General features: G+C 39.7%; 2 protein-coding genes across 2 annotated transcripts in view; both read left to right on the forward strand.

Annotated features, from left to right (window-relative positions):
- The window catches only part of HELLS (helicase, lymphoid specific), a 37,241-nt gene extending 34,113 nt beyond the window's left edge, over nt 1-3,128 (forward strand). The window contains exon 22 of the mRNA XM_045878460.3: nt 2,569-3,128. Coding sequence (XP_045734416.1) covers nt 2,569-2,663 — 95 coding nt within the window. The 3' untranslated portion in view covers nt 2,664-3,128. The remainder of the gene's footprint in view (nt 1-2,568) is intronic.
- A 711-nt stretch (nt 3,129-3,839) lies between these two features.
- The window catches only part of LOC123846699 (cytochrome P450 2C41), a 40,636-nt gene continuing 31,934 nt past the window's right edge, over nt 3,840-12,541 (forward strand). Inside the window, exon 1 of the mRNA XM_064595051.1 lies at nt 3,840-12,043. The gene's annotated coding sequence lies outside the window, so the exon portion shown is untranslated. The remainder of the gene's footprint in view (nt 12,044-12,541) is intronic.

Consider the following 12,541-nt stretch of genomic DNA (forward strand, 5'->3'; position numbering starts at 1 on the left):
CCTTTATCTGTTTGTCAATCCTGTGTCACTTTCACACTGTCTTGATTATTAACAGTTTTGTGGTCAGTTTTGAAATTGTGAGGAGCGAATCCAGTTCTGTTCTTTTTCAAAATAAGTTTTAGCTATTCTGGGTTCTTTTTTTTTTTTTTTTTTTTTTTTTTAAGATTTTACTTACTTTTTTGACAGAGCACAAGCAGAGGAAGAAGCAGGCTCCCCCACAGAGCAGGGAGCCCGATGCGGGGCTCAATCCCAGGACCCTGGGATCATGACCTGAGCTGAAGGCAGATGCCCAACCGACTGAGCAACCCAGGCGCCCATATTCTGGGTTATTTGCATGTTTATTTTAGTTTTCAAATAGTTCACGAAAATGAGAAAGATAAAGCCCTATGACCAAATCTTAAATATATTATTAAATAAAAATCAGTTATATAGGGGTGCCCAGCTGGTTCAGTCTGGAGTATGCAGCTCTTGATCTTGGGGTTGTAGGTTCAAACCACACATTAGGTGTAGAGATTACTTAAAAAAATAAAAATCTTAAAATAAAAAAAATCAGTTGTATAGAAGGTATGCAAGGATAATGTAATATCTGAAAATATTTGCATTAACTGAATAAAGGAGAACTAGGTACGGAAAACCCATTTGAGATAACGTCATAATCACCTCATATTTCTTTAACTAGACATGGAAAAGAATGTTGTTAATCTGGTAAAATGCATCCATCCAGTAAATTACTAAAATCAAGAGCATTCAAGGATAGCAGGTCTCACTCCCACTGTACAGTACACAACATTGCACAATTTACAAGGAAGTCCTAACACTGTAAAATAATAAAAGTAGGTTTAGGGGAGTAGTACTTAGTTTTAGTATAATTTTTGCAGGTGATATAATCATCTCCACAGAAAGTTAAGGGAATTTAGAAGTTTTTAGAATAGAATTAAAGAAGGTTGTTATTAATTAATAGTATGCATATCAGCAATAATTATTTCGAAAATAAGATGCTTCCAATAGCTACAAAACTAAAATGCCTAGGATTTAATGTAACACTTCCTTTAAGGCCATTATGGGCAAAATTATGAAACATAGGACTGAATAAATACATATTTAACTGTATTCATGGGTGTCATGTGTAATATGTACATGTTAAAATATAAGTTCTTGCCCAACTTAACCTATATTTCTTATATTACTTTCTTTTTTTTAAGATTTTATTTATTCATTTGACAGAGAGACAGCAAGAGAGGGAACACAAGCGGGGAGTGGGAGGGGGAGAAGCAGGCTTCCCTCTGAGCAGGGAGCCGGATGTGGGGCTCGATCCCAGGACCCTGGGATCATTACCCCAGCCAAAGGCAGACACTGAGCTACCCAGGCGCCCCTCTTATATGATTTTCTAATTAAAACCCCAATATGACTCTTTAAAGAACTATGACAGGCAGTTTTAAAAATTTATATGGAAGAGTAAAGGGCCAAGAGCCAAGACAGTTTTCAAGAACAACAGAATATTCCATACCATATATTAAGACGCAATTTAAAGGTCACAATAATCAAGGCTAGAATTAGCATATGATAAGATAAATGAACCAGTGGTTTGGCAAATTCAGAAAGCCAACCAAACTTGTGGGGAAAATCAGTAAATGACAGAAATGGCAATTCAAACTAGAGAGGGAGAATTCTTGTTATTCAAATACATGATGCTGGGACATTTCTAATCAACAGCTGGGAGACCTCATATCATACTCCGTAACAAATTCTAGATAGATTAATTGGTCAAAACCTAAATATTAAAAGCAAAACTTTTTAAACATAGGAATATATATGTATGATTTTTAGAACAGCAAAAGAATTCTTAAGGTACAAAATTAAATGAATAGATTGATAGATTTTATTACATTAAAGACTTGTATAAAAACATGATACCATGAACAGAGATTAGAGACAAATCACAGAAATATGTGCAACACATAATAGAAAGTGTTTATTACATACACATAACCAAAAGTCAGCAAGAAAAATGGACAACTTGAGCAGGCAGTTACCAGTAAAGAAGTGGCCAGTTAACAAAGATGCTTCAACATCCAAAGAAATTGGAGTAATGCCATTCAAAACCAGTAGAGATTTCATTCCATAGCTATCATTGACAAAAATGTAAAAGACCACATATTAGCGGTGAGGGGTGTGTATGAAGATAAATTTTCATGGTATCTTGCTTCCCAGTTTTTAAACTAACCATGATTGGGCTTTTTATTTTTTTTAACATCTCAGAATGTAATTTCACATTGGTGCTCTATACCTGTGTATCTTAAATTCAGCAGAAGTGATTTTGATTAGCAAACTGATATTTGTCTGTTTCTTAGAGGCCTGTTTTCATTGTAATAAGAGGAGTATACTTTACTTTCTCACTTTTGCTATGTTGAATATTGATTAAGGAATAAAGGGTCCCACATTTCTGTGGGTTTTTAGGCTTTGGACAGATGACTCTATAACGACATATTGGACATCTCCTTTAAGATTCCTTTTTATGTTTGTATAATTTTTTAAAAATAAATATTTGTTTATATATTTTTCTCTTAGATCAAATGAATGCCTCAGGACCGATTAAAGAGAAGATGGGGATTTTCAAGATACTAGAAAATTCAGAGGATTCCAGTCCTGAATGTGTGTTTTAAAGTGGAGCTAAAGACTGTCTTTTAAAAGTTCTTGTTTACGTCTAGTGATTTACCTGTATTGGTTTTAAAATTCAGATTATCCACTTTTTTGATCCTATCCGTTTACATAATGAAACTTGTACCATTGCATAATTAATATATGATAATTTTCTGAGCCTTATAAGAACAAAGAAGTATTCATAGTAAGTTTAGATTTTCCGTTAATTTTTCAGGCTCGGTAATATTCTTGGGTACAGGCTGATGTGTACTTAACCACTGCCAGATTTATTCAGTCTTCCTGTGGAAGTTTAATGTCTTTTTCCCCCCTTTTAGCAGTACAGTTCATGGGTTTGGGGTACTTCAGTTATGGAGTAGGCTTTGATGGGGGAAAGATTAGGATTATGCTTTCTCTTGTTTAAATAAGAAATTGTTTGATTTTAAGGTCTATTTCTATAAAATAGTTTACCAAATAAATGTTTGTTATAAGATGTTCTCATCAAATTATTTTTTCAGAAAAATAATGGCTCAGGTGAAATAATAACGAAAGTCTTGACTGCCATTGTGATTCAACATTATGTTGACTTGATTTTATTTGTTAGTACTCTACACATATATCATATAAAGATTTCAACTGGACAGTGGGTAATTCAGAGCAGACTTTGAAAACTGTAGGGTCTTGACAAAAGACCAGAAATTGGAAGTGGTAGGAGGATATCATGCAAAACAAGGGTAGAACAAGAAAGAAGAGACCTTGAAAATGTATAGTAGGAGGGGTAAATAGTACTGAGAGAGGAAAATAGGATGTAGGAATGTAAGATAAAATTCAGGGGCGCCTGGGTGGCTCAGTAGTTAAGCATCTGCCTTCGGCTCAGGTCATGATCCCAGGGTCTTGGCATCGAGCCCCACATCGGGCTCTCTGCTCAGCAGGAAGCCTGATTCTCCCTCTCCCACTGCCCCTGCTTGTGTTCCCTCTCTCTCGCTGTGTCTCTCTCTGTCAAATGAAGCAATAAAAAATTTTTAAAAATAAAATAAAATTCATAGTATATGATAGAGGAACATAAAGGGCAAAATAGGAATAATTTGGGCCCTGTATATATATCAGACTGTGAGGAAGAGAGTTCCTTTTTTTTTTTTTTTTTAAGATTTTATTTATTTATTTGAGAGAGACAATGAGATAGAGCGAGCATGAGACGGGGGAGGGTCAGAGCTCGGAGAAGCAGACTCCCTGCTGAGCAGGGAGCTCGACTCAGTCCCGGGACTCCAGGATCATGACCTGAGCCGAAGGCAGTCACTCAACCGACTGAGCCACCCAGGTGCCCCTGGGAAGAGAGTTCCTGAATGCTCCCTGAACCATTTCTGTAGGTTGTTTGTCTCTTGGGAAAATGTTATATTCAATGCAGATCAGATTATCTCTGCCATAGGGTAATTGAGCTAGGATTCAGAAGGAAAACCATTTTGAGAGAATATTCAGTCTGATGAAAATACAGAGAGGTGTGTTTTTTCTTAAGTGGAAATATTCACCAGCCAGTCGTGCTGACCAAACATCCCTGTAACTTGGTTGCTTAGTAGTCCTACTGAGTTTCCCTAGTCTGTTCTATTATGTTCTCCAGTGACTATATCATGGTTTTACATCTGTAGTAACTCCTCCCTCTCACCTTGCTCCCTGTTGGCACTGAGAAAATAGAATTAGAAAAGAACTTGAAAAAGTTGCCAGGATGGCATCTATAAACCTCCCAGCATTTGTGCCCATGTAGCCTCCTTTCCTGTTACTATGGATATATTGTCCTAGTTAGAGCCAGCTAGAGCCAACAGAAGTACCCCATTTCTTTCTCTTGTGGAAAACTCCTTGGAAAGTTGTCTGTATTCACTTTTTTTGTTGTTCTCTTCCATTGTTTTCTGAACCTGTTCCAGTCATCCCTCTCTTTCCATTGGAACATTTTTTTTTTTCAAGATTTTTATTTATTTTTTGACAGAGACAGCGAGAGAGGGAACACAAGCAGAGAGAGTCGGAGAGGGAGAAGCAGGCTTCCCTGCCGAGCAAGGAACCTGATGTGGGGCTCGATCCCAGGACTCTGGGATCATGACCTGAGCCGAAGGCAGACACTTAATGACTGAGCCACCCAGGTGCCCCTCCACTAAGCAATTTCTTTAGTTTGCTAGTTTCTAGCAAACACATCGCCTGGTTTTCCTTCCTACTTCTCTGGTTCTTAGTCCTCTTAGCTATTTCTTATGTCTTTGACCCATTAGAATGTCCCAAGCAAGGCTTGGGGCTCCCTTGATGGTCTTACCTCCTTGCCTTATATAGATGACTCAAAGTTATATCTCTAGCCAGAATCTTTCTCCTGAACTCACATCCGGCTACTTGACATTCTTACTTGGTTGCCTGATGAGTCACTCAAACTTCCCAAATGTGAGCTTAAGAACTCGTGCTCCAGCCCGTTGAGACTGTTAGAACCCATGAATTTAATTTTCAGCTTCCAAAACTTGTGGTGCCATCTCTTCTCTTCTGGGAGTTTAATACCTCTCTCATCCTTTTATGTTCTTTTAGTTCTAGATTTTAGTAAGGGGCAGAAGGGAACAAATATTCTAATTCTGTGATACTGAAGCGAATACTCCCTGCTTCTGTTTTTATATAAAAGAGTATTCTCAACACAGTACTTGAATTCCTTCAGTTGGACAAATTTGTCATGAAAAAGACTTTATTAGCTTTTTTTGTTCATTGAGTCTTCCATATCACTAGACAGTTCCTAATGTGTTGAGAGGTGTAGTGAAAGTGGTACACGAACATTTCTTAAAAATTGATGTATTTATGGGGTGCCTGGGTGGCTCAGCTGGTTGTGACTCCCTTCAGCTCAGGTCATGATCCTGGAGTCCCAGGATCGAGTGCCGCATCGGGCTCCCTGCTCGGCAGGGAGTCTGCTTCTCCCTCTGACCCTCCCCCCTCTCATGTGCTGTCTCTCTCTCTCTCATTCTCTTGGAGAGAAAGAGACCAGTGGGGAGGGGCAGAGGGGAAGGGAGAGAGAATCCCAAGCAGACTCCTTGCTGATCACAGCCCCGGAGGTGGGGCTCAGTCTCATAATCCTGAGATTGTGACCCAAGCAGAAGCCAAGAGTCAGATGCTTAATGGACTGTGCCAGCCAGGCTCCCTGGAACTTGAACATTTCTAAGCAAATGTGTTTGATGGCATCTTTCACTAATGTCTTAGCAGTTATATATGATTTTTTAGTCTTAGTGGTTTGAAGTAATACTTTACGAGAAGACTGTTTCAATTTGAGCTTCTTTTTAAATTAATGGTAGTTAAGTTTTTATGATCCTATTTGCTGTATTAGCTAGTACATCTCCACAAATTACATACTATATTTTTTACTTCACCATCAATTATGGTTACCAAATTAAGCCAAGGAATCATAGTTAAGGATACAAATTTATTAAATCTCTTTTGCTCTTTAGTTTTTTGGAATCACTTATTGTCATGACTTGATTTACTACCATTACCATTACATTCAGAGAAGATGTAACTTAACCAAAATCTAGTGAAGTTTGGAGCACCTGGGTGGCTCAGTCGGTTAAGCGTCCAACTCTTGGTTTCAGGTCAGGTCATGACGCTGGGGTCCTGGGATCGAGCCCCATGTTGGCTCCCTGCTCAGCAAGGAGTCTGCTTTTCCCTCTCCCTCTGCACCCCCACTCATGTTCTTTCTCTCTAAAATAAATGAATAAAATCTTTAAAATATTTTTTTTTAAAAACTCGAATTCCTGAGCTATGTCTGCGAGTCTGTTATGAGAAACACAGTCCTAAAGCGTAAATTGTCCATAATTTTTCCTAATCTCCCTTTCACAAATCTGTGCCCTACCCAGATCAATCAACAGATTGACCCCCCAAGTCACACTTCTGAGTCTTCTGTTTGTTTATTCCTGAGTCTTGTTACTTCATATCCATCACTGGCTTGGTTAAATATCACCATTTGAAGAGAGGTCTCTTAGGGGTCTGTGGGGGGGTGGGGGATTACGTGAGCTGCTCCACTTCACTAGAGTATTTAAGAACATTTATAAAGTATGCCTGCCTCTCTTCATGCTCAGTACTCTGCCACCACCTACCCAACTAAGGTGGTCAGATTCAGGTTTCATTCCTTTTTTAGCTTTAATAAGTTCTTTAATGAAATGTAAAAGTAGCATAGTCACTAAGGGACAGAGATCAGGTAGACTGCATATATCTTATTTTAACAAAAGGAAGACCATAAAATTGTCAATGCGTTGAAGGAAAAAAATTCCAACCTAAAATTTAAAGTTGTTTTTTTAAGATTTTTATTTATTTTTTTGACCAAGAGATAGCACAAGTAGGCAGAGAGGCAGGCAGAGGGAGAGGGAGAAGCAGGCTCCCCGCTGAGCTGGGAGCCCGATGCAGGGCTCGATCCTAGGACTCTGGGATCACGACCTGAGCCGAAGGCAGCCACTTAACCCACTGAGCCACCCAGGCGCCCCCAACCTAAAATTTATATCCATCATTGGCCATCCCTGGAGATTCACACATAACATTCAGCTGATTCAGTAGGCGGTTAAAACTCCTATAGATGAAGAATAGAGGAGGGCACCTGGGTGGCTCAGTTAAGCATGGTTCTCTTGCTCTCAGTTCCGGTCATCTCAGGGTCCTGAGTTCAAGCCCCACGCTGGGCATGGAGCCTCCTTAAAAAAGAATAGAGGAGTGATGTAATTTTAAATGTCGCACAGATGTTATTAGCAGGTGACCTTATAACAATTAAAATTAACCATTTTGGACTACAAACGATTCTCACCCTTTAAAAAAGTTACTGTAATATAAATCATTTCCTGTAGTCCCATTTCAGGATAATTACAAAGTGTGAACTAAATTATAGAACAATTGCTTGGAAATTTTGTAACTCCTAAATCTTTGGATCAAAGAAGGCACCCAAGACAGTATTGCACAATAATTTTAAAATACAAACAATGGATGTACTCACTGGGTAGAATAGAGCTAAAATTCACTGCAGAAATAATGTGCCATCTAATACTTAAGAGCATTTATGACAAGCGTGTGAAAATGAACAATAATATAACTTCAAAAGTTAGAAATCGAAAAGGAAAACAGTTAAATTTTGGCATAAAATATCTTAGGGCTCTGAAAATCTGAATTTTTTTTTTTTTTTAAAGATTTTATTTATTTGCGAGAGAAAGAATGAGAGACAGAGAGCATGAGAGGGAGGAGGGTCAGAGGGAGAAGCAGACTCCCTGCTGAGCAGGGAGCCCGATGCGGGACTCGATCCAGGGACTCCAGGATCATGACCTGAGCTGAAGGTAGTCGCTTAACCAACTGAGCCACCCAGGCGCCCTGAAAATCTGAATTTTTGATAGAAAAATGTAAGAACTCCTAGGGTTATTTTTCTTCTCTGGATGCCCAGTGAATTCTTTGAGCTCTGCAGAAAGTTCCCCTGCGTAGTTTAAAATCCTGGTGGAAAAGGACACATTCCTGGGAGGTTCAGGGGTCATGTGGACCAAACAAACTCATTTTCTGAGAAGGACGCTCTAGTTTTGGCCAGAGGAGGGACTTGGTGTTCTCTGAACCTGTGAACTTGCCCTGCTGGGGCGCTTGGATGGGTCAGATCTGATAACACTAGCCTGGGAGGCTGGTGCTCCTGTCACTTCAACCCTTGGTCCGCAGAGGTCACATCAATGTTCTGTTTGCCTGTCTTTTCCAAAGTGGGTGTAACTTACATTCTCCCCAGCAGAGTATGAGAGTTCTAATTTCTTTTAGGATTTTTAAATTTTTAATTATTTGACAGCACAAGCAGGGGGAGCAGGAGAGAGAGAAGCAGGCTCCCAGCTTGAACAAGGAGCCCAATGCCATGTGGGGCTTGATCTCATGGTGCTGAGACCATGACCTGAGCAGAAACCAAGAGTTGGACACTCAACCAAGGAACCACCCAGGAGCCCCTCTAAAGCACATTTTAAAAAAAGATTTTATTTATGAGAGAGAACACAAGCCAGGGGAAGGATAAAAGGGAGAAACAGACTCTCCTCTGAGCAGGGAACCCCACGTGGGAATGGATCAAAGGACCCCAGGATCGTGACCTGAGCTGAAGGCAGACACTTAACCAACTGAGCCACCCAGATACCCCTAAACCACATTTTTTATTAAGAACCAGGACTCTGGAGAAATGGCAGATTGGAGAGTAGAGCAGGAGAAGTAGGAGATGAGACTGGAATATATTACTACAGTTAGAAAATTAAGAAATTGCTCAAAGGTTGATGGAATTATGTAAAAAGAGCAAAGAATCCCATCATTAGACAATTTGAAAAACAATAATATAATGGATTGTAACCTGTGAAAGTAATTGAATGCCTGATTCCATAATAAATAAATACCATTGAAAACTTGAATAGTTATTTAGTTTCAAAGAGTCTACCCTCAAAATATTTAATTACAAATGCTGTTAAGGGGCACCTGGGTGGCTCAGTCAATTAAGCATCTGCCTTCAGCTCAGGTCATGATCTTGAGGTCCTGGGATCGAGCCCTACATGGGGCTTCCTGCTCAGCAGGGAGTCTGCTTCTCCCTCTCCCTCTGTCCCTTCTCCCCTGCTTGGGCACTCTCAAATACATAAAATCTTTTTTAAAAATAAAAATAAATATATATAGGGGCGCCTGGGTGGCTCAGTTGGTTGGGCGGCTGCCTTCGGCTCAGGTCATGATCCTGGAGTCCCTGGATCGAGTCCCACATCGGGCTCCCTGCTCGGCGGGGAGTCTGCTTCTCCCTCTGACCCTCCCCCCTCTCATGTGCTCTCTCATTCTCTCTCAAATAAATAAAATCTTTAAAAAAATATATATATATATATATATAATTTTATGGTGGAAGAGACTGCCAGGCACTCTTAAGTAATCAAAGTGAACACCCATAATGGGCAGATTGAAGTTGTCATCTACTAGGATTCAATGAGAAGAAAAAGCATTCTGTGATATTCCTGTCAAAGATGCATAACCTCGGGGCGCCTGGCTGGCTCAGTTGGTGGAGCGTGGGACTCGATCTCAGGGTTGTAGCCTCAAGTTGGGGGTAGAGATTACTTGAAATCTTTGAGGGGTGGGGGAAGATATACATAACCTGAATCTAATCATGAGGAAATACCAGACCCAAATTGAGATTTTACAAATACCCAGCATATATCTTCAAGGGTCATGGAAGTCAAGGGAAGGCTGAGGAACTATTCCAGACTGAAATAGATTAAGGAGACATGACAACTTCTTGCAACATGTGATAATAGGTTCTGAACTGAATATAAAGGATGTCATGGGGACTTTTGGTGAAACATTAATAGAATGAGGATTGTGTGGTCCTAATGCATTAATTTTAGTTTCCTGCTTTTGAAAATTATATTATGGTTATAGGGGAGAATTGCATTGTTTTTAGGAAATACCAAAATATTTTGGTTTTGGAACTTAAGGTCAGCGATTTACTCTCAAATGTTCAAAATAAGGAAATTCTTTGTACAGACTTTGGACTTTTATGTACACTTAGGATTATTAAAAGTAAAATACATGAATATATATCTATGAAGCCAGCAATGGGCTCATATCTAAACTACAAACCCTTCACAAAGAAGAATTGATATTGTCAATGGACATCTGAAAAAGCGCTCAGCATCATGAAGTGTAATGGAAACGTGAATTAAAACTACAGTGAGCTGGGCGCCTGTGTGGCTCAGTCGTTGAGTGTCTGCCTTCGGCCCAGGTCATGGTCCCGGGGTCCTGGGATTGAGTCCCACATCGGGCTCCCAGCTCAGAGGGATGCCTGCTTCTCCCTCTCCCACTCCCCCGGTTTATGTCCCCTCTCTCACTGTGTCTCTCTCTGTCGAATAAATGAATAAAATCTTTAAAAGAAAAAAACAAAACTACAGTGAGCTATTACATATCTGTCAGAATGGTTAAAATGAAAAACTGAATATACTTAGTGTTGGCAAGAATGTAGAGTAACTGGCAATTCATAGTAAAACTTTTCAAACATTTGGATAATTATTTGGCAGTATTTACTATAAGAAAACACCTGCATCTCCAGCAATTATATATACTGAACAGAAAACCAATACATTGGGATACAAAAAAGCCATCTATAGGAAATTAATAATACTATTCATAGTAGTCTCAAACTAGAATCAACCCACATGTCCATCACAATATGATGGAAAAAAATAGTGGAATAGTTATAAAATAAGACACTATAAGAAAACGTGCTATTTGCAACAATATGAAGTGAAAATACTAAATGTATAATTTAGTTTATATAAAGTTCACAAACAGGCAACACTAACATTTGATGTGATACTGGATACATTTAGTGAGGAGGAAGATTCTCAGTAGGAGGCATAATGGGGTTTCTGCAGTCCTGGCAAAATTTTTCTTGGCCTGTGTGTTGGTTTCACAGTATATGTTTAGATGATAACTCACTGAGCAGAACTTTTAGGACTTTAGGTATATTATGCTTCAATGAAAGGTTTCTTTAACCGAGGTCTGTAGTACTCTCACTGTGGAAGGCCACATGCTGATACCCTGCTGACCACCCATTTGGGCAGCGATGGGAAATCCCTTCACTGTGCAAGGTTACCGAACTGGGAATGGGAAAGCTGGATTCTAAGACAAGGTCTTGTACTTGATGAGTTGATGGCACTTCACCTCACCAAGTCACCAATTCCTCACTCCAAAAATTAATTTAGGGATTCCACTAGGGATTTCTGATGACTTCTATCTTGAATCATTTGTCACTCTTCCATTTTCTAAGGAGAAAGGGCCAGGCAGGAGCCTCAGAAAGAGGGAGGAACAGAGCAGGGACACCTGTCTCCCAAGTAATAAAAATGATTGCTATAAAGAGAGCCATGGAGGGGTGCCTGGCTGGCTCAGTCAGTAGAGCGTGCAACTCTTGATCTCAGGGTCATCGGTTCTAGCCCCATGTTGGGCTCACATGGAACCTACTTAAAAACAAACAAAACAATCACGGAGTTCATTAGGTAGTGTGGCTCTTTTAGAACTAGAGCTATGAGCCAGGCAGCAAATTAATGCTTCTCTTTGTCCTTGGTAAATTACGAAGTTTCACCAAGACCTGGACTCAAGTTCTAAAGGTTACAGATCTTTTCTGACCCCATGCTTATAACTACCCTGTGCTGCCATTTTGAAAGTCACTGATGAAGGTAAGTCATAGAATGCTGAATCATACTCAGTAAGCATTCAATAAATGTGAAGAAACTTACTTGAACTGAATGTTTTTCTTGTAGGGAAGCATGCACCACTCAGGGCGTGTGGCTTCTGAGCTCTACCACCTGCAGTCTGTGTGTCCTTGGAAAAAGGTGCTACAGCCCCGAGACCCAGCTGCCTCATCCTTAAAATGGGAATAATTTTATCTTAGGTAAGGTAACTTCGTGTATCAAAAGAAAGATGATAGGTGTGAAAATTCCATAAATTGTCAATATCCCTGTAATCATGAGGAATAAAACACTAACTGAGGTCTTGATAAAACTTAATTTTCTTTTTCTTTTTTTTTTTTTTTTTAAGATTTTATTTATTTAACAGAGAGAGACACAGCGAGAGCAGGAACACAAGCAGGGGGAGTGGGAGAGGGAGAAGCAAGCTTCCCGCAGAGCGGGAAGCCCGATGTGGGACTCGATCCCAGGACCCTGGGATCATGACCTGAGCCGAAGGCAGACGCTTAACGACTGAGCCACCCAGGCGCCCAAAACTTAATTTTCTTTAGTAAAAGAGCTGAGACATAACTGTACTGATCAATTTAGAGAACATCCCTTTGTACAAGCATTACCATTAGTGATCTGATAAAGTATATTTATCATTCCAGTGATACCTAGATCCTCATGAACACTGAATGTCATCTGTTCATGTCAGCATGTGG

This window comes from Mirounga angustirostris, unplaced genomic scaffold (assembly GCF_029215605.1).
Source record: "Mirounga angustirostris isolate CCGP_5_RB_7025 unplaced genomic scaffold, mMirAng1.0.hap1 SCAF_6, whole genome shotgun sequence".
NCBI classification, from domain to species: Eukaryota; Metazoa; Chordata; class Mammalia; order Carnivora; family Phocidae; genus Mirounga; species Mirounga angustirostris.